This window comes from Ranitomeya imitator, chromosome 1 (assembly GCF_032444005.1).
Source record: "Ranitomeya imitator isolate aRanImi1 chromosome 1, aRanImi1.pri, whole genome shotgun sequence".
Taxonomy (NCBI): domain Eukaryota; kingdom Metazoa; phylum Chordata; class Amphibia; order Anura; family Dendrobatidae; genus Ranitomeya; species Ranitomeya imitator.
The window spans coordinates 48141352-48167500 of NC_091282.1; the positions used below are offsets into that span (position 1 = coordinate 48141352).

Here is a 26149-nt window from a genome sequence, read left to right on the forward strand (position 1 = left end):
TATTGAGAATTTTAGGAAACAAAAGTCAGTCTAGGAGGGGAAAAGCGCGGATTTCTCTGATAAAATGTCTCCATACGTACTATTGAGTTATGAAAATGATTAAAAGAAGGGTTTACTCTTTAAAGGTGGTTGTCCCGAATTCGCAAGCAGGATCAGTTTTGGGGTTATCGGGCACACTGGGCTCCTTTCCACAAATGGAACCCCTTCTGTCTGCCGTCACATCCATCTATGAAACGCGTCAGCTGCCTTTCAAAAACTGCTTACTCAGCGTGTGCACGGAGACCTAGCGGCCAGTTCTGCACTTCCATCACCAAAGCTGGAGCAGGAGAAGAACTGATACACTTATGATTCTATCAGCAAATATCAAAAACGCACTTCTGCACTGCAATCATTAGGTTACATTCACACGTTACGGTCACGTTGCTTTTGTTTTTCTGATTTTCAAAACCCATAAGGGTGCTGCCATCAAACCTAAACTTCAAATCTAATAAATATAAAATTGAACAAATAAAAAAAAATGCACAAATAATAGTCATTAAAAGAATTGTCCAGGCATTTTATAAAATAGGAAAATAGAAAAAATTGGAGTCCGGCTCAACAGGACTGGACTTTCCTTTTCTTTTTCAAAAGAAAATATAGCGCATACAAAAGAAAAATTTACATGGTCGACAAAACCCAGTCGACGACGCGTTTCGACTGCACTAAGGTATCCAATTGTTTCTATTTTCCTTGATGTGAGGCCAGGGCGAGGCCGGTGTTTGAGCCCCAGGTGGATGAGCACAGAGCTACTAGGTGAGCTGGAATCAAGTTTTTATAATTTTATAGAATACTAGGGTGTTTAGCCATAGATTTTATGGCTCGATTTCAGAGAAATTGAACTTATTTTGGGTTTTTCTTGAATAGCATATACAGACCTGTGAAGACGGGATCTCACAAAATCATGAACACTGAGCTTATTGTTAAACGTTTCTCCACAGTTCCCAGGAACTTCAGCAATGTTCTCTGAAGGTGATGGAGCCAGAAGGAAGCCCTGCCCGCAGTCTGCTGAGATTGATGGGTGATCAGGGGTGTACAGTAAAGGAGCTGGTAGAATTTTTACAAAACATTGGCCAGTCAAATGCTCTCCAGATCCTGAGCCCCCGGGGTGAGTAGTCAGAAATTTGTATTTCAGTCTTTTTTTTGTATTGTTTTTGTAGCTCATTTACATAATTCCTTAGAAAATAGACCTTAGTGACAAATGAGTGGCTCCAAGATCACCAATAAAATGGAGTGACCTCTGGGTCCCCTGAATATTCCAATTTTTGATTTTTTTTTTTTTATCCGACATTCGGTTCCAGAAATATGGACTTTAGTGCTACTTTTTAATGGTCTTTACAAGGGGGTGTGGCTCACAGGGTAATTATGCAGTGCAGCCTAATGACACGCCCCTGAGGATCCCATGAGTCACACTTCCTGGTAAACACCATGAAAAATATTACTAAATAAAAAGGTCCATATCTTTGGAACCATATGGCGGATTTTAAAAACTAAAATACCGGAATACTCGGAAGAACGGCGGGAATAAAATAGAGCAAAAACCGGCCTTTTTCGAGACAGTTATCACTTCTCTTTTAAGAAGATATCTCCACAGAGATAACACAATGTAGGGAATTCTCATTTATTATGGTTTTGGGTGTTCCCAGAACATAATAAGGGACATTCAATTAGTGGACAATAAATTTGATGCAAATCGAATTTCCCGGTTAAATCTATACGATTTGACGAATCCAAATCCTTTCACCTCAACACAGAATGATTGTTCATAACGCAGACATACTATTGATTTATCCCCTTACCAGAATGTACAAGGTCATCTCCATGGAATGTGCTCACCTGAAGTCACCCATGCCTGCCATGTTGGCGCCTGCCATGTTAGCCTTCATAGGAGGCTATAATTTTCTCTATATACTGCCATATTGTAGTTTTTCAGTATATACAACCCTTGGCAAAAATTATGGAATCACCGGCCTTGGAAGATGTTCATTCAGTTGTTTAATTTTGTAGAAAAAAAGCAGATCACAGACATGGCACAAAACTAAAGTCATTTCAAATGGCAACTTTCTGGCTTTAAGAAACACTAAAAGAAATCAAGAACAAAAAATGTAGTAGTCAGTAATGGTTACTTTTTTAACCAAGCATAGGGTAGAAATTATGGAATCACTCAATTTTCTGGAAAAAATTATGGAATCACCCTGTAAATTTTCATAACCAAAACTAACACCTGCATCAAATTAGATCTGCTCGTTAGTCTGCATCTAAAAAGGAGTGATCACATGTTGGAGCTGTTGCACCAAGTGGACTGACATGAATCATGGCTCCAGCAAGAGAGATGTCAATTGAAACAAGGGAGAGGATTATCAAACTCTTAAAAGAGGGTAAATCATCACGCAATGTTGCAAAAGATGTTCGTTGTTCACAGTCAGCTGTGTCTAAAATCTGGACCAAATACAAACAACATGGGAAGGTTGTTAAAGGCAAACATACTGGTAGACCAAGGAAGACATCAAAGCCTCAAGACTGGAAACTTAAAGCAATATGTCTTCAAAACAGGAAATGCACAACAAAACAAATGAGGAACAAATGGGTGGAAACTGGAGTCAACGTTTGTGACCGAACTGTAAGAAACCACGAAAGGAAATGGGACTTACATACAGAAAAGCTAAACGAAAGCCATCATTAACACCTAATCAGAAAAAACAAGGTTAGAATGGGCTAAGAAAAAGCAGTCATGGACTGTGGATGACTGGATGAAAGTCATATTCAGTGATGAATCATGAATCTGCATTGGGCAAGGTGATGATGCTGGAACTTTTGTTTGGTGCCGTTCCAATGAGATTTATAAAGATGACTGCCTGAAGAGAACATGCAAATTTCCACAGTCCTTGATGATATGGGGCTGCATGTCAGGTAAAGACACTGGGGAGATGGCTGTCATTACCTCTTCAATAAATGCACAAGTGTATGTTGATATTTTGGACACTTTTCTCATCCCAGCAATTGAAAGGATGTTTGGGGATGATGAAATCATTTTTCAAGATGATAATGCATCCTGCCATAGAGCAAAAACTGTGAAAACATTCCATGAAAATAGACCCATAAGGTCAATGTCATGGCCTGCAAATAGTCCGGATCTCAATCCAATTGAAAATCTTTGGCAGAAGTTGAAGAAAATGGTCCATGACAAGGCTCCAACCTGCAAAGCTGATCTGGGGACAGCAACCAGAGAAAGTTGGAGCCAGATTGATGAAGAGTCCTGTGTGACACTCATTAAGTCCAGGCCTCAGAGACTGCAAGCTGTTATAAAAGCCAGAGGTGGTGCAACAAAATACTAGGGATGTGTTGGAGTGTTTTTTTTTGTTTTTGTTTTTCATGATTCCATAATTTTTTCCTCTGAATTGAGTGATTCCATAATTGTTTCCCCTATGCTTGGTTAAAAAAAAGTAACCATTACTGACTACCACATTTTTGGTTCTTGATTTCTTTTAGTGTTTATTAAAGCCAGAAAGTTGTCATTTGAAATGACTTTAGTTTTGTGCCATGTCTGTGATCTGCTTTTTTTTTTACAAAATTAAACAACTGAAAGAACATCCTTTAAGGCCGGCGATTCCATAATTTTTGCCAGGGATTGTAATACAAGCATTCAGATAATTGTAGATTTAAGTTCAAAAGGGGACTAAAAAATTGAGTAAGAATCAATTCGTTTTTACAAAAATAAAAATAAAATTGTGAATCGCTCTTCCCTTCTCCTATTAAAAATAAAAAAAATTATGTATTTGTATTGCAGCGTGCCTATAAGTCCCGTCCATCAAAATATGAAGTTAATTAACCCATGCAGTAAAAGCTCTAAAGAGAAAAAATAACCTCCGAACACCACAAAAGAAAAATACAATACGAAGCAATCAAAAACGTTATATGCTACCTAAATCATAACCAATAAAAATAAAATAAAAACATCAGCTCCCTACACTAAAAAGCAATCTCTCACATACTGTAGCTTCATTAAAAAAATGAAATTGTTATGGGTCTAAAAATTTGGCAAAACAAAACTAATTTTTTTTTTACATTTTTTTTTTTATATTTAAATAAAAGAAATTACAAATTTGCTAACTCTGTAAATTAAAAAAAGTTATGTCTCTTGCAAATGGGGAACGCAAAAATGAAAGCACAAAAACAAAAGGGATAGATAAATAAAAAAAAAAAAGTGTAATGCCTCAGTTCCCCTGCGGAGGCACTGCAGAATAATTGAACACTTACTGCCATGCCTTCAGTGATTACAGCTCATCATTGGTGGCCCTAAATGAGTTACATCATCTCATTATCAGCAAAAAATCTAATTATTATTGGAGGCCAGGATGTGGTTAATATTATGAAAAAAATAAATAAATAAAAAAGAACAAAAATATATGATATATAAAAATACTTGTATTTGTAATGTAAAGATGTTTTCTGATGAACGGGGTTTGCACTTCTGAATTGATGTGTCACAGTGAGGAGTCGGATGCTTCCTTGTGGGTTTTCTATGCTGTCTGCTGTACATGACTCATTCCCGGCCCCTGGGGGGAGAAGCAGATTTCCTGGGTGACACACTTTCAAACAAGTATTTATTTCACGTCTCATTGAAAACTTTTCATTCCTACATTGATCGGGTGAATCAGATGTAAAGACTTTGTGCTCCCTGATTCTGTATACTTTCTACTATAACAACATTACATTTTTCCCATATTTGTGTTTTTGTTTTTTTTAGCTTTTACCTGACCCATTTGTGGGTTATTTAGCTTCTATTTTGGAGCAGGTGGTCGGGAGCGACTGTTAGGTGGCAGCTAATGTAACATTATGTAATGACTGGCATTACACTTCTCTGGAACCTTATGATATGAACCTTATTGATTACTAATACTCGTCATACCCACAGATTCCTGACAGCTGAACGGTCGCAGATCAGCAGGGTGCAATGCCCGGCACCCAAACTATCATCTCTGAATGATATAAACAGTGTAGAGATCCAAAGCAACGTGACTCCATACGCCAGTCTCTGGTACTGCGGCTCAGCTCCAATTCACTTCAATCGGATCTGAGCTGAAGTACCCAAGAGAGGGCACTACATAATGAACAGAGCTGTCCTGCTCCGACGCAATTTGTTTATCTCCGGCCATCTTAGAAGTTGATCGATAGTCCATGGGAATTGAAATAGATCCCCATAAATCAGACAGGTCTGACTCTTTACTATTCAACCCCTACAAACCCTCCAACCCTCCATATTACAGACATGTCCTTCCCCCATAACCTTATTTCCCACCATCAAGGAAGGAGAGCTTACTTATCATCTCTCAAAACCCCACTTCATCACTTGTGAACTTGACCTTGTCCCATTCCACCTCCTCCCCAACCTCCCCATTACACTTATCCAAGCCCTGACCAAACTCTTCAGCTTATCATTCACCTCTGGTGTCTTGCCTTTCAAACAAGTCCAATCCAGCAGGAGTATGGTGCCGAGTGAGAAGGTCATCAGGTCCTCTAGCGGATTGGTGAGGAAAACGGAGTCGGGTGTTGAAGTCCACTTGTATTATTGCATATTTTTCTGCAGCAGCTTGGAATGACAGAAGGATGAATGTTTTCAGTGAGTCTAAGACCCATCTGTCCGGTACGCCTTCATGTTGTCAGTGGACATCCAAAGTTTTGGTTTGCCCCCCCACCCCCCTCCTGCTGGTTAAGGGACTTAGCGCTGCGACATCGTTCTACACTCTTTGCCAGTTACCTTGCCTAACCAGTTGGGGACTTTGTCCCAATGCCCCTATGGACTTTGCCCTATATAGACTGTAACCCCATCTTATGGACTGATGGTGAACAATGGACTGTGCCCCATGATCACTCTGCCCCAAATGACTGTGTGCTGGTTGTGAGGACCAATGTTTGGGGGAAGATGGGATGGAGGACCAGATGTCTCAACCAGGTTGAAGCCTCAAGGTGTCAGACACATGACATTCACCTATGACTACCACACTGGGCACCGTTACATCCACACTGAACCTTCTTCTCAAATATCATTCAACTCACTCTTTGGCAACATACAATCTGGCTTCCATCCCCACTGGTCCACTGAAACTGCCCTGACCAAAATTACTAATAACTTACTAGTCACCAAAGCTAACAGACAATTCTCTATGCTCCCCTTCCTAGACCTGTCTTCTGTCTAGAACTGTCTTCACAGCTGATAACTTCCTCCTACTAAAGATCTTTTCTTCCCTTGGCATCAATGATATTGCCCTCTCCTGGATCTCCTCATACCTCACTAACCACACATTTAGCATATTCCATTACCACCTCATCTCACCATCTCTCTGTTGGTGTCCATCAAGGCCCTGTCCTGGGATCTCTACTCTTCTTCATTTATACCTTTCGCCCGGGATAAACTGGGCCTGGGCCTGGGACAGTTACCTTCCAGTATAATTTATATGTTGATGACACTCAGATCTACCTCTCTGTCCTGGAGAAGGAACAAAGCAATGCAGAATGAGGTGCAATGCTTTGTTCCTTTTCTGCACCAATTTGGTTTCTGCAGTGGTAGCACCCTATTACTCATTCTTGCTGTGCATATATAAGTATCACACAATATGTAATATAAAATATCAGCTTAATAGTCAATATTACAGGCTTACACCGACAAAAGTCTTTTTTCTTGACCAGCCAGAATGAAATGCTTAAATTCAAAAGTCAACATATTGATAACAGTCTATTCTTCTGGCTTGATAAAAATAGTCGTCTGGTTAATTAAGATACAATGCTGTGTCTCCACACCGTCCAATACTTTCCTACACGAAATCTCCAGTCATCACAAGACCTCTTCTATTCTCCACGCTCGTACGTTCCTCATCCAATCAACTACTTGCAAGCCTCTCCCATCCTCTGGAATTCTGTACCACATTTGTCTCTCACGTTTGGAACCATCAGACGGAACCTCAAAACTCATCTCTTTAGGAAGGTCTACACCAGCAATAACCCCGCTGCCACCTCACCACCAGCGGAGCTGCTGTCACCTCCGACCTACTGTCTCCTGCCCCATTACCCTGTAGACTGTAAGTCCGCGAGGGCAGGGATCTCTCCACCTCTGCACCACTCTGTCACCGTTAGTTCATTGTAATTTATATATGTGTTGCGTTTATAAACCCTTTTCATATATAGCACTATGGAATCAATGGTATACTAAAAATAAATAATAATAACCTCCTCCAACCTGCCAGCATTCCTGGGCCTCTCCTGGTCCCAGTGACATCACACCTTCTTCGCCCCGCACCATAATGAAATCACAGGGCCTACTAATATGAGTAGGCCTGGAGATGTCACATGTTCCTTCCTATGGTTTGGTGGTCACGGGATACCAACATGACCACTAGATCGGGGTCCTGAGAATGTTTATGCTAAACTCTATTGGGACCCTTTCCAGATTCTGTAACACGGCCCTAGACATGACATGTATCTTCTTATATGGTAGAGGGGCCATTAAGTCACTAGTTAGCCCAATATAAAACATTTCCGAGTTAGCAGCTATGAATGTGGTGGACATATTGTTCCAGACTGTGCCTGCGACAACAGAATACAGATTGCTGCAGACTAGTATGCTGCATATTGGTCCTATCCACCAGAACTGTATGTTCTCTATTATCGAGCTTATGTAGTGACAGTGTGACCATAATAACTTTTTTTTTTCTTTTAGGGGTTAAAGTTGTTGTACACCCAGCTTCGATGTCGGTGCGGTCTGGACAAATGGTGAAGCTGTGCTGTGTAGCCGCTGAACATCCTGTTGTTAATTACCAGTGGTTCAAAATGGATAAAGAGGTTCATTCTTTTCTTCTATATTTGCAGCACAGATGCAGATTTACAGACTAGTTTTCTGCTTATATTGAAGTTTGGTGGTATAAACAAGTACATGATTCTGGTAGCAAACTATAATTAATTAAATTCTAACTGCACCCACCAGAGGGAGCCGAAGAGTTGACTGCATACTGCTTTAGTATTGAGTTCCATGTATAAACAGTATGCACTGAGCTCCCCCTAGTGGTGGACAACGGCAGCTAACATTTTTATCAGATATTTACAGTAGGTTTATATCTATACAGTGATTGGTTCTTCAAGAATAGACATTGGCTTGATGTCTATGGCCTCATCATCACTAACGCTTTACTTTATACAGGTTCCTTATGGCAATTCATCAGAGCTGACATTTAACCCTGTGGATGTAGATGATGCCAGCTTCTACATTTGCCGAGTCAATGACTCTCACACATTTGATTACAGCAACTGGGCTCAGCTGGAAGTAATTGAAAGCAATTTGGCATGTCATGGTGAGTTATACAAGGCATCCAGGGGAAGAAGGCTGTCCTGAGTAATGGAGTAACTGTGTGTCTCAGTGGGTCTGATCAATGCAGCTCTTCCTTCCCTCTGACAGCAGCATGTAGTTTCACACACAGAATAGCAGACTGCAGCTGCATCCCCCTCCTCCCTGTGTTTTATTTACTGCATTGTTGCAAATGTTTTTTTTTTTAATACAGAATTCAGGCTTCCCAGTGTGAATCTATCACCGTGCAATCAGTTTTTGTAAATCATGACTAATGAGATATAAAATAATAACGCATTTAATCAGAACTCCTATATAATCTTTAGATAACACATCACAATGAGCTGTGCCAACTTATATACTTATACTACTATAATACTGCCCCCAATGTACAAGAATATAACTACTATAATACTGCTCCTATGTAGAAGAATATAACTACTATAATACTGCCCCTATGTACAGGAATATAACTACTATAATAGTGCTCCTATGTACAAGAATATAACTATTATAATACTGCCCCCTATGTACAAGAATATAACTACTATAATACTGCCCCTATGTACAGGAATATAACTACTATAATACTGCCCCTATGTACAAGAATATAACTACTATAATACTGCTCCTATGTACAAGAATATAACTATTATAATACTGCTCCTATGTACAAGAATATAACTACTATAATACTGCCCCTATGTACAAGAATATATCTACTATAATACTGCTCTCTATGTACAAGAATATAACTACTATAATACTGCCCCTATGTACAAGAATATAACTACTATAATACTGCTCTCTATGTACAAGAATATAACTACTATAATACTGCTCCTATGTACAAGAATATAACTACTATAATACTGCTCCTATATACAAGAATATAACTACGATAATACTGCCCCTATGTACAAGAATATAACTACTATAATACTGCCCCTATGTACAAGAATATAACTACTATATTACTGCCCCCTATGTACAAGAATATAACTACTATAATACTGCCCCTATGTACAAGAATATAACTACTATAATACTACCCCTATGTACAAGAATATAACTACTATAATAGTGCCCCCTATGTACAAGAATATAACTACTATAATACTGCCCCTATGTACAAGAATATAACTACTATAATACTGCCCCCTATGTACAAGAATATAACTACTATAATACTGCCCCTATGTACAAGAATATAACTACTATATTACTGCCCCCTATGTACAAGAATATAACTACTATAATACTGCCCCTATGTACAAGAATATAACTACTATAATACTACCCCTATGTACAAGAATATAACTACTATAATAGTGCCCCCTATGTACAAGAATATAACTACTATAATACTGCCCCTATGTACAAGAATATAACTACTATAATACTGCTCTCTATGTACAAGAATATAACTACTATAATACTGCCCCTATGTACAAGAATATAACTACTATATTACTGCCCCCTATGTACAAGAATATAACTACTATAATACTGCCCCTATGTACAAGAATATAACTACTATAATACTACCCCTATGTACAAGAATATAACTACTATAATAGTGCCCCCTATGTACAAGAATATAACTACTATAATACTGCCCCTATGTACAAGAATATAACTACTATAATACTGCCCCCTATGTACAAGAATATAACTACTATAATAGTGCCCCCTATGTACAAGAATATAACTACTATATTACTGCCCCTATGTACAAGAATATAACTACTATAATACTGCCCCCTATGTACAAGAATATAACTACTATAATACTGCCCCTATGTACAAGAATATAACTACTATAATACTGCTCCTATGTACAAGAATATAACTACTATAATACTGCCGCCTATGTACAAGAATATAACTACTATAATACTGCCCCTATGTACAAGAATATAACTACTATAATACTGCCCCTATGTACAAGAATATAACTACTATAATACTGCTCCTATGAACAAGAATACAACTACTATAATACTGCTCCTATGTACAAGAATATAACTACTATAATACTGCTCCTATGTACAAGAATATAACTACTATAATACTGCCCCTATGTACAAGAATATAACTACTATAATACTGCCCCTATGTACAAGAATATAACTACTATAATACTGCTCCTATGAACAAGAATACAACTACTATAATACTGCTCCTATGTACAAGAATATAACTACTATAATACTGCCCCTATGTACAAGAATATAACTACTATAATACTGCCCCTATGTACAAGAATATAACCATTATAATACGTTAAGAATAAGAATATAAATGCTACAACAAAGACTGCAACAACCTTTTGTATAACATTAGCCGTAGCCCCCTCACTAGAGGTAATGGGCCTTGCCTTTTAGTTCCTGTGTAAACATTCAGCATCACCAGTGTATAACCATCTGTACCCATGTGAGTCTGGAGATGAGTAAAATCTAGGAAGCAATGATATGAAGGTCTCTGGTGGATCCGAGCTTAGTGTCACATCTTTTCCTTTTTCCTAGGAATCTCTATGTTACCAGACTACAGGCTTCAGATCTGTAACCAACCAGAGTCCCAAACGCTGGAGGCAGGGGCCAAGCTGATGCTGGACTGTGCAGCCATAGGAAAACCGCTGCCCTGTTACCAGTGGTACAGAAACGGCACAGCAGTGGTGGACGCCACAAGCAGACTGTATACGGTATATGTGCTCAATATACTATATGGACTTAATTTCGTGTATAGAAAAGATCGTTGACAACCATTATTGGTGTTGTCACATCTTCTACAGTCGTTGTCAGTCAACTGTATCTGGAGACCATCATTATCTCCTACAGGGGTTTCCATCCAGCTTTCCAAGGATCTTATACAAGACCATAATTAGATAACTGGGGTAAAACATCTTCATTTGTCCCAAAATTACAGCATCAGTCTTAGTATATCGGGGCTGAAGCTCACTTTATTAAAAGGGTTGTTCATCTTTTGGGACAGTTTTTTTTTATATTTAAGTGGTGCTTGAAGGTTTGTGATCCTCTCAGACAGGCAGCAATGATCGTTTTGGAGATCAGTGGCTTTCCTTTTACAGCCCTGCCATGCACACCAATGTTGTACAGTTCTCACCTGACCGTGGACTCATGAACATTACTATTATCTAATGTGAGAGAGGCCTTTAGTTGCTTAGAGGTTACCTTGGGTTCCTTTGTAACCAATACAAGCCTTGTTCTTTGAGTGATCTTTATTGGTTGACCACTTCTGGGAAGGGTAATAATGGTCTTAGATTGAATCCATTTGTACACAATCTGTCTTACTGTGAATTGGTTGAGTTGTTGAGTCTAAGCTCTTTAGAGATGCTTTTTAAACTTTTCCAGCCTGACAAATTTTAACAACTTCTCAGAAATTTCCTTTGTTCGTGCCATGATACATTTCCACAAGCGTGTTGTGGAGATCAGACATTGATTGAGCCCTGCCTTTAAAATATAGCAGGTCACCCATTCACACCTGATTGTCATCCCATCGATTGAGAACACAACTGATTTCACCTTCCAATTATCTGCTAAAGGTTCACATACTTTTGCTACTCACAGACATGTGATATTACATAATTTTCCGCATTTATTATTTTTTTATTATTATTATTATTATTATTAATATTTATTTATATAGCACCATTGATTCCATGGTGCTGTACATGAGAAGAGGGGTTACATACAAGTTACAAATATCACATACAGTAAACAAACTAACAATGATGGACTGATACAGAGGGGCGAGGACCCTGCCCTTGCGGGCTTACATTCTACAGGATGGTGGGGAAGGAGACAGTAGGTTGAGGGTTGAAAACAGTAAAACCAAAAACACTCAGTTTGAAAAAAATCGCAGTAATCCGCAAGTGCTAGTAAAAGATGTAAAAAACAGGGTATTTGGTTGATACGTTTTTTGCAAAAAATGTATACTAAGCTGCTCTACCAAACTTCACGGTATACCCATATCAGAGCAGTCCTAACTAATGTATGCAAACCCTATCTGATGTATTTAAAAACCTGATCATCTGTATATTACCTGTGTGAACAGGGTTCAGAGAGGAAAAATCCATGTGTGCATACAGGGTAGAACAGCTTTTGTGCAGATAGCCCAAGAGGAGTGGTGGAACTCCCCAGTCTTGTAGACACAAGAGAACAATTATGGAAACAGGAACACATGGGCTACTTGCACAGTGAACAAGTCTGTAGGAACATGTTCACACACCACCAAGAAACCTGAAAACACAAAAGAGAATAGTAAAACCAAAAACACTCAGTTTGAAAAAAATCGCAGTAATCCGCAAGTGCTAGTAAAAGATGTAAAAAATAGGGTATTTGGTTGATAAGTTTTTTGCAAAAAATGTATACTAAGCTGCTCTACCAAACTTCACGGTATACCCATATCAGAGCAGTCCTAACTAATGTATGCAATCCCTATCTGATGTATTTAAAAACCTGATCATCTGTATCATTTTTTGCAAAAAACGTATCAACCAAATACCCTGTTTTTTACATCTTTTACTAGCACTTGCGGATTACTGCGATTTTTTTCAAACTGAGTGTTTTTGGTTTTACTATTCTCTTTTGTGTTTTCAGGTTTCTTGGTGGTGTGTGAACATGTTCCTACAGACTTGTTCACTGTGCAAGTAGCCCATGTGTTCCTGTTTCCATAATTGTTCTCTTGTGTCTACAAGACTGGGGAGTTATCCACCACTCCTCTTGGGCTATCTGCACAAAAGCTGTTCTACTGTGTATGCACACATGGATTTTTCCTCTCTGAACCCTGTTCACACAGGTAATATACAGATGATCAGGTTTTTAAATACATCAGATAGGGATTGCATACATTAGTTAGGACTGCTCTGATATGGGTATACCGTGAAGTTTGGTAGAGCATTTTTTGCAAAAAACGTATCAACCAAATACCCTGTTTTTTACATCTTATACTAGCACTTGCGGATTACTGCGATTTTTTTCAAACTGAGTGTTTTTGGTTTTACTATTCTCTTTTGTGTTTTCAGGTTTCTTGGTGGTGTGTGAACATGTTCCTACAGACTTGTTCACTGTGCAAGTAGCCCATGTGTTCCTGTTTCCAGTAGGTTGAGGGTTGCAGGAGCTCCGGTGTTGGTGAGGCAGTAGCTTCGATAGTGATGAGGCAGCAGCGGGGTCAGTGCAGGCTGTAGGCTTTCCTGAAGAGGTGGGTTTTCAGGTTCCGTCTGAAGGATCCAACTGTGGTTGATAGTCTGACGTGTTGGGGCAGAGAGTTCCAGAGGATGGGTGATATTCGGGAGAAGTCTTGGAGGTGATTGGATGAGGAGCGAATAAGTGTGGAGGAGAGAAGGAGGTCTTGGGAGGATCGGAGATCACGTGAGGGAAGATATCGGGAGATTAGTTCAGAGATATATGGAGGAGACAGGTTGTGGATGGCTTTGTAGGTCAGTATTAGTAATTTGAACTGGATACGCTGAGGGAATGGGAGCCAGTGAAGAGATTTGCAGAGGGGGGAAGCAGAGGAGTAGCGAGGAGAGAGATAAATTAGTTGGGCAGCAGAGTTAAGGATGGACTGGAGAGGTGCAAGGGTGTTAGCAGGGAGGCCACAGAAGAGGTTGTTGCAGTAGTCAAGGCAGGAGATGATGAGGGCATGCACAAGCATTTTAGTAGATTGGGGGTTGAGGAAAGGACGGATCCTGGAGATATTTTTGAGCTGGAGGCGACAGGAGGTGGAAAGAGCTTGGATATGCGGTTTGAAGGACAGGGCAGAGTCGAAGGTTACTCCGAGGCAGCGGACTTCTGGTACGGGGGAAAGCATGATGTCATTAATTGCGCTAGATAGGTCAGGTAAGGAAGATCTATGGGATGGAGGAAAGATGATGAGTTCAGATTTGTCCACATTGAGTTTGAGGAAGGGAGAGGAGAAGAAGGAGGATATGGCTGATAGGCACTCTGGGATTCTGGACAGCAGAGCGGTGACGTCTGGGCCAGAGAAGTAGATCTGAGTGTCATCAGCATAGAACTGGTACTGGAATCCATGGGACTTTATGAGTTGTCCCAAGCCAAGCGTATAGATTGAGAAGAGTAGGGGTCCTAGAACAGAGCCTTGGGGGACTCCAACAGAGAGAGGGTGGGATGAGGAGGTAGTGTGGGAGTGGGAGACGCTGAATGTGCGATTGGAAAGGTACGAGGTGATCCAGGATAGGGCGAGGTCTTTGATGCCAAAGGAGGAGAGGATCTGTAGTAAGAGGCAGTGGTCAACCGTGTCGAAAGCAGGGGACAGGTCTAGAAGGAGGAGTACAGAGTATTGTCCATTAGCTTTCGCGGTAAGTAGGTCATTAGTGATTTTGGTCGGGGCTGTCTCAGTTGAGTGATGGGGGCGGAAACCAGATTGTAGATTGTCAAAGAGCAAGTTAGATGAGAGGTCGGAGGAAAGTTCAGAGTGGACGTGCTGCTCCAGGAGTTTGGAAGCGAATGGGAGCAGTGATATTAGGTGATAGCTGGACATAGCTGTTGGATCGAGGGTTGGCTTTTTAAGGATAGGCGTGATTGTGGCATGTTTGAACGCAGAGGGGAAGATGCCAGAAGATAGTGATAGGTTGAAGAGGAGGGTTAGGGATGGGATAAGTGTGGTGGTGAGGTTGGGGAGGAGGTGGGATGGGATGGGGTCGAGCGCACAGGTGGTGAGGTGCGATTTGGAGAGGAGACAATTAAGCCCCCCTTCAGTGATGTTGGATAGGGAGGTTATGGGGTTTGGGCATTGGTCTGGTATACAAAGGGGTTGTGGTGGTTGAACAATGAAGACTTGCCTTGTCTGGTTGATCTTATTTTTAAAGTGTGTGGCAAAGTCCTCAGCAGAGATGAGGGAGGTTGGAGGGGGCAGTGGGGGGCGGAGGAGGGAGTTAAAGGTTTTGAATAACTGTTTGGGGTTGTAGGATAGGGAACATATGAGGGTTGTGAAGTAGGCCTGTTTAGCAGAGGTGAGTGCAGATTTAAAAGCGAGTGTTGCCTGTTTGAATGCAGAGAAGTCGTCTTGCGAGTGTGTTTTCTTCCAACGCCACTCTGCAACCCTGGACACTTGCCGGAGCTTTTTGGTGGTGTTATTGTGCCAAGGTTGTCTATTGATACGTCGCACTCTGCCATGGACGAGAGGGGCAACTGTGTCAATAGCTGATGTGAGAATGGCATTGTAGAAGGCAGTGGCACTGTCTGTGTCGTGGAGTGAGGATATGGATGCCAGTGGTAGGATGGAGTCAGAGAGTGTGTGGGTGTCTAGGTGTGCAAGGTTTCTGCGGGGGTGCGCATTTTGATGGACATGGATGACTGGTGGGGAGGACAGGGATGAGAAGATGAGCAGATGGTGGTCAGATAGAGGGAGAGGGGAGGTGGTGAAGTTAGATAGAGAGCAGAGACGGGTGAATACCAGGTCTAATGTATGTCCGTCTATGTGAGTGGCTGTGGAGGACCACTGAGTAAGTCCAAAGGATGAAGTAAGGGACAGAGGTTTGGAGGCTGTTGACTGAAGAGTATCAATGGGGATGTTGAAGTCACCCTTGATGATGGTGGGAATGTCAGCAGAGCGAAAGTGAAGAAGCCAGGTGGAGAATTTAAAAATAATACGAATAATGCATTTAAAAATAATACAAATTCTAATGTTTTTGACTCATTTGTTTGACATGGTTCTCTTCACCAACTTTTAGGAATGTTAAAATCTGATGTAATTTTAGATCAAATTAATGCAGCAATATGGTTCACAAACTTTCAAGCACCACTGCATTTTGTGTTAAAAAAAATCATTTTTTGTTCCATTTGAGTTTTATTTTTTTTAAATGCCCCATTTGGCTTATATAGGTTCTGTGATGCAATGTTTGTTGCTGGATGCAGAATGAGTAAACTAAGAATTTGTCAGTGAGCTCGATCTCATGGAAAAGCTAGTCATTATTTTATATGTCTTTTTCTAAGATCCTTTCAGCTGATTTATGGCCACTGACCACATCAAGGTTTAATGTGCAGGGAAGCTTACGGTGCAAACATTTTAATGAAACCCAAGTGCAAATATTATTTTAGCTGGAAATACATGCATTTACGGTAAGTTAGAAAATTTTTTTTAAAAAGTCCCAAAAGGAGGACAACCCCTTTAAGATCTTTTCTTGAATGCCTAAACATGTTGTAACCGGGCTTCACTAGATGACCCACTTACAACCCCAATGTTCCTTCCTGAAGACCAGAATCCAACAGAATCCCACAGTCCATAGCAAAGCAGCACGAAAGAATTCTGCACATACAGTACAGACCAAAAGTTTGGACACGCCTTCTCATTAAAAGATTTTTCTGTATTTTCATGACTATGAAAATTGTACATTCACACTGAAGGAATCAAAACTATGAATTAACACATGTGGAATTATATACTTAACAAAAAGTGTGAAACAACTGAAAATATGTCTTATATTCTAGTTTCTTCAAAGTAGCCACCTTTTGCTTTGATGACTGCTCTGCACACTCTTGGCATTCTCTTGATGAGGTTCAAGAGGTTGTCACCGTGAATGGTTTTCACTTCACAGGTGTGCCCTGCCAGGTTTAATAAGTGGGATTTCTTGCCCCCAAAGTTCACTTTATTAAAAGGGTTGTTCATCTTTTGGGACAGTTTTTTTTTTATATTTAAGTGGTGCTTGAAGGTTTGTGATCCCCTCAGACAGGCAGCAATGTTAATTTTGGAGATCAATGGCTTTTTTTTTTTGCAGTCCTGCCATGCACACCATTGTTGTACAGTTCTCACCTGATGGTGGACTCATGAACATTACCATTATGTAATGTAACAGAGGCCTTTAGTTGCTTAGAGGTTACCTTGGGTTCCTTTGTGACCTCGCGGACTAAGACTGCCATCCCACCTGCAGTATTTGGTCAGTATTTTACATCAGTATTTGTAAGCCAAAACCAGGAGTGGGTGATAAATGCAGAAGTGGTGCATATGTTTCTATTATACTTTTCCTCTATTTGTTCCACTCCTGGTTTTGGCTTAAAAATACTGATGTAAAATACTGACCAAATACTGATAGTGTGACGGCAGCCTAATACAAGCCTTGTTCTTTCAGTGATCTTTGTTGGTTGACCACTCTTGGCAAGCGTAAAAATGGTCTTAAATTTCATCCATTTGCACACAATCTGTCTTACCATGAATTGGATGGGTTGAGAAATAAAACCAATTTCCGTTCTATTTTTGCTTTATATCTAGATTCCCTGCATTTCCGCAGAAGATCAAGGTACTTATTATTGCCGAGTGTCCAACGGTCATGAAACTGAGGACAGTAAGAAGGTGGAAGTTATTGTTGGTAAGTTGTCAAGCAGATGACACAAAGAATGGGTAGTCCCTTAGTCATGAGAAAAAAAGTTGCAAAAAAATTATATATATTGAAAAAAATTGGTGATGTCACAGCTCACCTCCTCTTCCTGTACAATGACTGATATCACCTCTATATACAGTAGATAACAGAGGACCCACCATTCACAATAGGTGATGTCACAGCTCACCTCCTCCTCCTGTACAATGACTGATAACACCTCTATATACAGTAGATTACACAGGATCCACCATTCACAATAGGTGATGTCAAAGCTCACCTTCTCCTGTACAATGACTGATAACACCTCTATATACAGTATATAACACAGGATCCACCATTTACAATAGGTGATATCACAGCTCACCTCCTCTTCCTGTACATTGACTGATAACTCCTCTATATACAGTAGATAACACAGGATCCACCATTCACAATAGGTGATATCACAGCTCACCTCCTCCTCCTGTACATTGACTGATAACACCTCTATATACAGTAGATAACACAGGATCCACCATTCACAATAGATGATATCACAGCTCACCTCCTCTTCCTGTACATTGACTGATAACACCTCTATATACAGTAGATAACACAGGATCCATCATTCACAATAGGTGATGTCACAGCTCTCCTCCTCCTCCTCCTGTACAATGACTGATAATACCTCTATATACAGTAGATAACACAGGATCCACCATACACAATAGGTGATGTCACAGCTCACCTCCTCCTCCTGTACATTGACTGATAACACCTCTATATACAGTAGATAACACAGGATCCACCATTCACAATAGATGATATCACAGCTCACCTCCTCCTCCTGAACAATGACTGATAACACCTCTATATACAGTAGATAACACAGTATCCACCTTTCACAATAGGTGATGTCACAGCTCACCTCCTCCTCCTCCTGTACAATGACTGATAACACCTCTATATACAGTAGATAACACAGGATCCACCATTCACAATAGGTGATGTCACAGCTCACCTCCTCCTCCTCCTGTACAATGACTGATAACACCTCTATATACAGTAGATAACACAGGATCCACCATTCACAATAGGTGATGTCACAGCTCACCTCCTCCTCCTGTACAATGACTGATAACACCTCTATATACAGTAGATAACACAGGATCCACCATTCACAATAGGTGATGTCACAGCTCACCTCCTCCTCCTGTACAATAACTGATAACACCTCTATATACAGTAGATAACACAGGATGCACCATTCACAATAGGTGATGTCACAGCTCTCCTCCTCCTCCTCCTGTACAATGACTGATAACACCTCTATATACAGTAGATAACACAGGATCCACCATTCACAATAGGTGATATCACAGCTCACCTCCTGCTCCTGTACAATGACTGATAACACTTCTATATACAGTAGATAACACAGGATCCACCATTCACAATAGGTGATGTCACAGCTCACCTCCTCCTCCTGTACAATGACTAATAACATCTCTATATACAGTAGATAACACAGGATCCACCATTCACAATATGTGATGTCACAGCTCACCTCCTCCTCCTGTACAATGACTGAGAACACCTCTATATATAGTAGATAACACAGGATCCAGCATTCACAATAGGTGATGTCACAGCTCACCTCCTCCTCCTGTACAATGACTGATAACACCTCTATATACAGTAGATAACACAGGATCCACCATTCACAATAGCTGATGTCACAGCTCACCTCCTCCTCCTGTACAATGACTGATAACATCTCTATATACAGTAGATAACACAGGATCCACCATTCACAATAGCTGATATCACAGCTCACCTCCTCCTCCTGTACAATGACTGATAACACCTCTATATACAGTAGATAACACAGGATCCACCATTCACAATAGGTGATGTCACAGCTCACCTCCTCCTCCTGTACAATGACTGATAACACCTCTATATACAGTGGGCGTCACTTCTGTATCTTATCTTATTGATCATTATGTTGCCCCATTAAATGTAATGATAAACATTAACATGACAGCGGTAATAACCGTCACAAGCTGCGGCCCCTGCTTTTCCTAACCGGATACATAGTCTTCTTCCTGTTTATTGTCCCTCTTTTCTTCTGGCCCAAGTGAAGTGTCCTGCTGACCTTAAACACGTCTTCTCCTTTAGAAGAACCTCTACACATAGTATCTTCTCCCCCTCTTTGGAGGTCCTACACCCGGCAGTTAATTACATGGACGACCTGTTGTAGCTGTTTAATGCTTCACTTGGGGGGACCCTGCAGAGGAAGTGATCACTTGCTGGCAGATCCGCCAACAGATTGCAGTTGATCCCTGGGACCATGTGATCAACTTAGTAATTGGAGGACTCATCTCACTGGAAATGTTAGAAGTCGGGGAAGTCTATAAAGAACAAGAATCTATTAGAAACAAAAAAAACCACCAAAACAAAACCCCTTCCGCCAGGGCAGGGTTCCTACAGATTAGTAACCATCAATTTTGGCAGATCGGTTACACAAATAACATAATGAGCAACTTAAGGAAATTAGATAAATGATAGTGTAAGCCCCATCACTTCCTTCATTATATTTTCTGTTTTAATCCCTCATGATATGTGTTTGCTGTCAGTGAATGAACGCTTTGTCATCTGCTGCAACATCACAGCTAGTCCTGACCTCAGCAGAGAAGTGGATACATTGTCTCCAGTGTGGATAATGCTCTGTGAGCGGCACACATCAGCGGCAGCTGTACAGATCTGGATACAATGTATCCATGTGGATAATGCTCTGTGAGCGGCAGGCATCAGCCGAATCTGTACAGATCTGGATACAATGTATCCATGTGGACAATGCTCTGTGAGCTGCACACATCAGCGGCAGTTGTACAGATCTGGATACAATGTATCCATGTGGATAATGCTCTGTGAGCGGCACACATCAGCGGCAGCTGTACAGATCTGGATACAATGTATCCATGTGGATAATGCTCTGTGAGAGGCACACATCAGCCGCAGCTGTACAGATCTGGATACATTGTATCCATGTGGACAATGCTCTGTGAGCAGCACACATCAGCCATAGCTGTACAGATCTGGATACATTGTATCCATGTGGACAATGCTCTGTGAGCAGCACACATCAGCTGCATCTGTATAGATCTGAATGCAATGCATTCAGTGTGGATAATGCTCTGTGAGCAGCACACATCAGCCTCAGCTGTACAGATCTGGATGCATTGTATCCAATGTGGACAATGCTCTGTGAGCTGCATACATCAGCCTTAGCTGTACAGATCTGGATACATTGTATCCAGTGTGGATAATGCTCTGTGAGTAGCACACATCAGCACCAGCTCTACAGATCTGGATGCATTGTATCCAGTGTGGATAATGCTCTGTGAGCTGCATACATCAACCTCAGCTGTACAGATCTGGATACAATGTATCCATGTGGACAATGTTCTGTGAGTAGCACACATCAGGGCAGCTGTACAGATCTGGATGCATTGTATTCAGTGTGGATAATGCTCTGTGAGTAGCACACATCAGCCTCAGCTGTACAGATCTGGATACATTGTATCCAGTGTGGATAATGCTCTGCGAGCTGCACACTTCAGCCTCAGCTGTACAGATCTGGATGCATTGTATCCAGTGTGGATAATGCTCTGTGAGCAGCACACTTCAGGGCAGCTGTACAGATCTGGGTACATTGTATCCATGTGGACAATGCTCTGTGAGTAGCACACATCAGCCTCAGCTGTACAGATCTGGATACATTGTATCCAGTGTGGATAATGCTCTGTGAGTAGCACACATCAGCCTCAGCTGTACAGATCTGGATACATTGTATTCAGTGTGTATAATGCTCTGTGAGCAGCACACATCAGGGCAGTTGCACAGATCTGGATACATTGTATCCAGTGTGGATAATGCTCTGTGAGCAGCACACATCAGCAGCAGCTGTACAGATCTGGGTACATTGTATCCAGTGTGGACACTGCTCTGCAAGCTGCACACTTCAGCCTCAGCTGTACAGATCTGGATACATTGTATCCAGTGTGGATAATGCTCCGTGAGCAGCACACATCAGCGGCAGCTGTTCAGATCTGGATGCATTGTATCCAGTGTGGATAATGCTCTGTGAGCAGCACACATCAGGGCAGCTGTACAGATCTGGGTACATTGTATCCATGTGGACAATGCTCTGTGTGTAGCACACATCAGCCTCAGCTGTACAGATCTGGATACATTGTATCCAGTGTGGATAAAATGCTCTGTGAGCAGCACACATCAGCTGTACAGATCTGGATGCATTGTATCCAGTGTGGATAATGCTCTGTGAGCAGTACACATCAGGGCAGCTGCACAGATCTGGATACATTGTATCCAGTGTGGATAATGCTCTGTGAGCAGCACACATCAGCGGCAGCTGTACAGATCTGGACACATTGCGGACAATGCTCTGTGAGCAGCACACATCAGCTGTACAGATCTGGGTACATTGTATCCATGTGGACAATGCTCTGTGAGCGGAACACATCAGTGGCAGCTATACAGATCTGGATACAATGTATCCATGTGGATCATGCTCTGTGAGCAGCACACATCAGCGGCAGCTGTACATATCTGGATACTTTGTATCCATGTGGACAATGCTCTGTGAGCAGCACACATCAGCTGCAGCTGTATAGATCTGAATGCAATGCATTCAGTGTGGATAATACTCTGTGAGCAGCACACATCAGCCTCAGCTGTACAGATCTGGATGCATTGTATCCAGTGTGGACAATGCTCTGTGAGCTGCATACATCAGCCTTAGCTGTACAGATCTGGATGCATTGTATCCAGTGTGGATAATGCTCTGTGAGTAGCACACATCAGCACCAGCTCTACAGATCTGGATGCATTGTATCCAGTGTGGACAATGCTCTGTGAGCTGCATATATCAGCCTTAGCTGTGCAGATCTGGATGCATTGTATCCAGTGTGGATAATGCTCTGTGAGTAGCACACATCAGCACCAGCTCTACAGATCTGGATACATTGTATCTAGTGTGGACAATTGTTATGAAAGGCAATTCAGTACTACAATGGACATAGCGGTCAGAGCACATACAGTGATCTGACAATAACCCAAAATCATAGAACGAGCTCTGAGACGTGGGAACTCTGCAGACCGCAATCCCTAATCCTCTCCAAACAACACTAGAGGCAGCCGTGGATTGCGCCTATCTCTGCCTATGCAACTCGGCACAGCCTGAGAAACTAACTAGCCTGAAGATAGAAAATAAGCCTACCTTGCCTCAGAGAAATACCCCAAAGGAAAAGGCAGCCCCCCACATATAATGACTGTGAGTTAAGATGAAAAGACAAACGTAGAGATGAAATAGATTCAGCAAAGTGAGGCCCGACTTTCTTAACAGATCGAGGATAGAAAAGGTAACTTTGCGGTCTACACAAAACCCTAAAGAACACCACGCAAAGGGGGCAAAAAGACCCTCTGTACCGAACTAACGGCACGGAGGTACACCCTTTGCGTCCCAGAGCTTCCAGCAACAAATTAGACAAGCTGGACAGAAAAAATAGCAAACAAATAGCAAAGAAGAACTTAGCTATGCAGAGCAGCAGGCCACAGGAATGATCCAGGGAAAAGCAAGTCCAACACTGGAACATTGACAGGAAGCCAGGATCAAAGCATTAGGTGGAGTTAAGTAGAGAAGCACCTAACGACCTCACCAGATCACCTGAGGGAGGAAACTCAGAAGCCGCAGTACCACTTCCCTCCACCAACAGAAGCTCACAGAGAGAATCAGCCGAAGTACCACTTGTGACCACAGGAGGGAGCTCTGCCACAGAATTCACAACAGACAATGCTCTGTGAGCTGCATACATCAGCCTCAGCTGTACAGATCTGGGTACATTGTATCCAGTGTGGATAATGCTCTGTGAGCAGCACACATCAGCGGCAGCTGTTCAGATCTGGATACAATGTATCCATGTGGACAATGTTCTGTGAGTAGCACACATCAGGGCAGCTGTACAGATCTGGATGCATTGTATTAAGTGTGGATAATGCTCTGTGAGTAGCACACATCAGCCTCAGCTGTACAGATCTGGGTACATTGTATTCAGTGTGGATAATGCTCTGTGAGCTGCACACTTCAGCCTCAGCTGTACAGATCTGGATGCATTGTATCCAGTGTGGATAATGCTCTGTGAGCAGCACACATCAGGGCAACTGTTCAGATCTGGATGCCTTGTATCCAGTGTGGATAATGCTCTTTGAGCAGCACACATCAGGGCAGCTGTACAGATCTGGGTACATTGTATCCATGTGGACAATGCTCTGTGAGTAGCACACATCAGCCTCAGCTGTACAGATCTGGATACATTGTATCCAGTGTGGATAATGCTCTGTGAGTAGCACACATCAGCCTCAGCTGTACAGATCTGGATACATTGTATTCAGTGTGTATAATGCTCTGTGAGCAGCACACATCAGGGCAGCTGCACAGATCTGGATACATTGTATCCAGTGTGGATAATGCTCTGTGAGCAGCACACTTCAGCCTCAGCTGTACAGATCTGGATACATTGTATCCATGTGGACAATGCTCTGTGAGCAGCACACATCAGCGGCAGCTGTACAGATCTGGATACATTGTATCCAGTGTGGATAATGGTCTGTGAGCAGCACACATCAGCGGCAGCTGTTCAGATCTGGATGCATTGTATCCATGTGGACAATGCTCTGTGAGTAGCACACATCAGCCTCAGCTGTACAGATCTGGATACATTGTATCCAGTGTGTATAATGCTCTGTGAGCAGCACACATCAGCAGCAGCTGTACAGATCTGGGTACATTGTATCCAGTGTGGACACTGCTCTGCAAGCTGCACACTTCAGCCTCAGCTGTACAGATCTGGATACATTGTATTCAGTGTGGATAATGCTCTGTGAGCAGCACACATCAGGGCAGCTGTACAGATCTGGGTACATTGTATCCATGTGGACAATGCTCTGTGTGTAGCACACATCAGCCTCAGCTGTACAGATCTGGATACATTGTATCCAGTGTGGATAAAATGCTCTGTGAGCAGCACACATCAGCTGTACAGATCTGGATGCATTGTATCCAGTGTGGATAATGCTCTGTGAGCAGCACACATCAGGGCAGCTGCACAGATCTGGATACATTGTATCCAGTGTGGATAATGCTCTGTGAGCAGCACACATCAGCGGCAGCTGTACAGATCTGGATACATTGCGGACAATGCTCTGTGAGCAGCACACATCAGCTGTACAGATCTGGGTACATTGTATCCATGTGGACAATGCTCTGTGAGCAGCACACATCAGCTGCACAGATTTGGATGCATTGTATCCATGTGGACAATGCTCTGTGAGCAGCACACATCAGCTGTACAGATCTGGATGCATTGTATCCAGTGTGGATAATGATCTGTGAGCAGCACACATCAGGGCAGCTGCACAGATCTGGATACATTGTATCCAGTGTGGATAATGCTCTGTGAGCAGCACACATCAGCTGTACAGATCTGGATGCATTGTATCCATGTGGACTATGCTCTGTGAGCGGCACACATCAGCTGCACAGATTTGGATGCATTGTATCCATGTGGACAATGCTCTGTGAGCGGCACACATCAGCTGCACAGATTTGGATGCATTGTATCCATGTGGACAATGCTCTGTGAGCGGCACACATCAGCTGTACAGATCTGGATACATTGCGGACAATGCTCTGTGAGCGGCACACATCAGCTGCACAGATCTGGGTACATTGTATCCATGTGGACAATGCTCTGTGAGCGGCACACATCAGCTGCACAGATTTGGATGCATTGTATCCATGTGGACAATGCTCTGTGAGCGGCACACATCAGCCGCAGCTGTACAGATCTGCTTACATTGCGGACAATGCTCTGTGAGTGGCACACATCAGCTGCACAGATCTGGATACATTGTATCCATGTGGACAATGCTCTGTGAGCGGCACACATCAGCTGCACAGATCTGGGTACATTGTATCCATGTGGACAATGCTCTGTGAGCGGCACACATCAGCTGCACAGATTTGGATGCATTGTATCCATGTGGACAATGCTCTGTGAGCGGCACACATCAGCTGCACAGATCTGGGTACATTGTATCCATGTGGACAATGCTCTGTGAGCGGCACACATCAGCCGCAGCTGTACAGATCTGGTTACATTGCGGACAATGCTCTGTGAGCGGCACACATCAGCTGCACAGATCTGGGTACATTGTATCCATGTGGACAATGCTCTGTGAGCGGCACACATCAGCTGCACAGATCTGGGTACATTGTATCCATGTGGACAATGCTCTGTGAGCGGCACACATCAGCTGCACAGATTTGGATGCATTGTATCCATGTGGACAATGCT

General features: G+C 42.0%; 1 protein-coding gene across 2 annotated transcripts in view; it reads left to right on the forward strand.

The window, feature by feature from the left end:
* Positions 1–26149, forward strand: part of MALT1 (MALT1 paracaspase) — a 104398-nt gene that overhangs the window by 38191 nt on the left and 40058 nt on the right. For both annotated transcript variants that reach the window (XM_069746096.1, XM_069746104.1), the window contains exons 2-6: positions 978–1144; positions 7751–7872; positions 8228–8378; positions 10900–11075; positions 17621–17717. In XM_069746096.1, coding sequence (XP_069602197.1) covers positions 978–1144; positions 7751–7872; positions 8228–8378; positions 10900–11075; positions 17621–17717 — 713 coding nt within the window. The remainder of the gene's footprint in view (positions 1–977; positions 1145–7750; positions 7873–8227; positions 8379–10899; positions 11076–17620; positions 17718–26149) is intronic.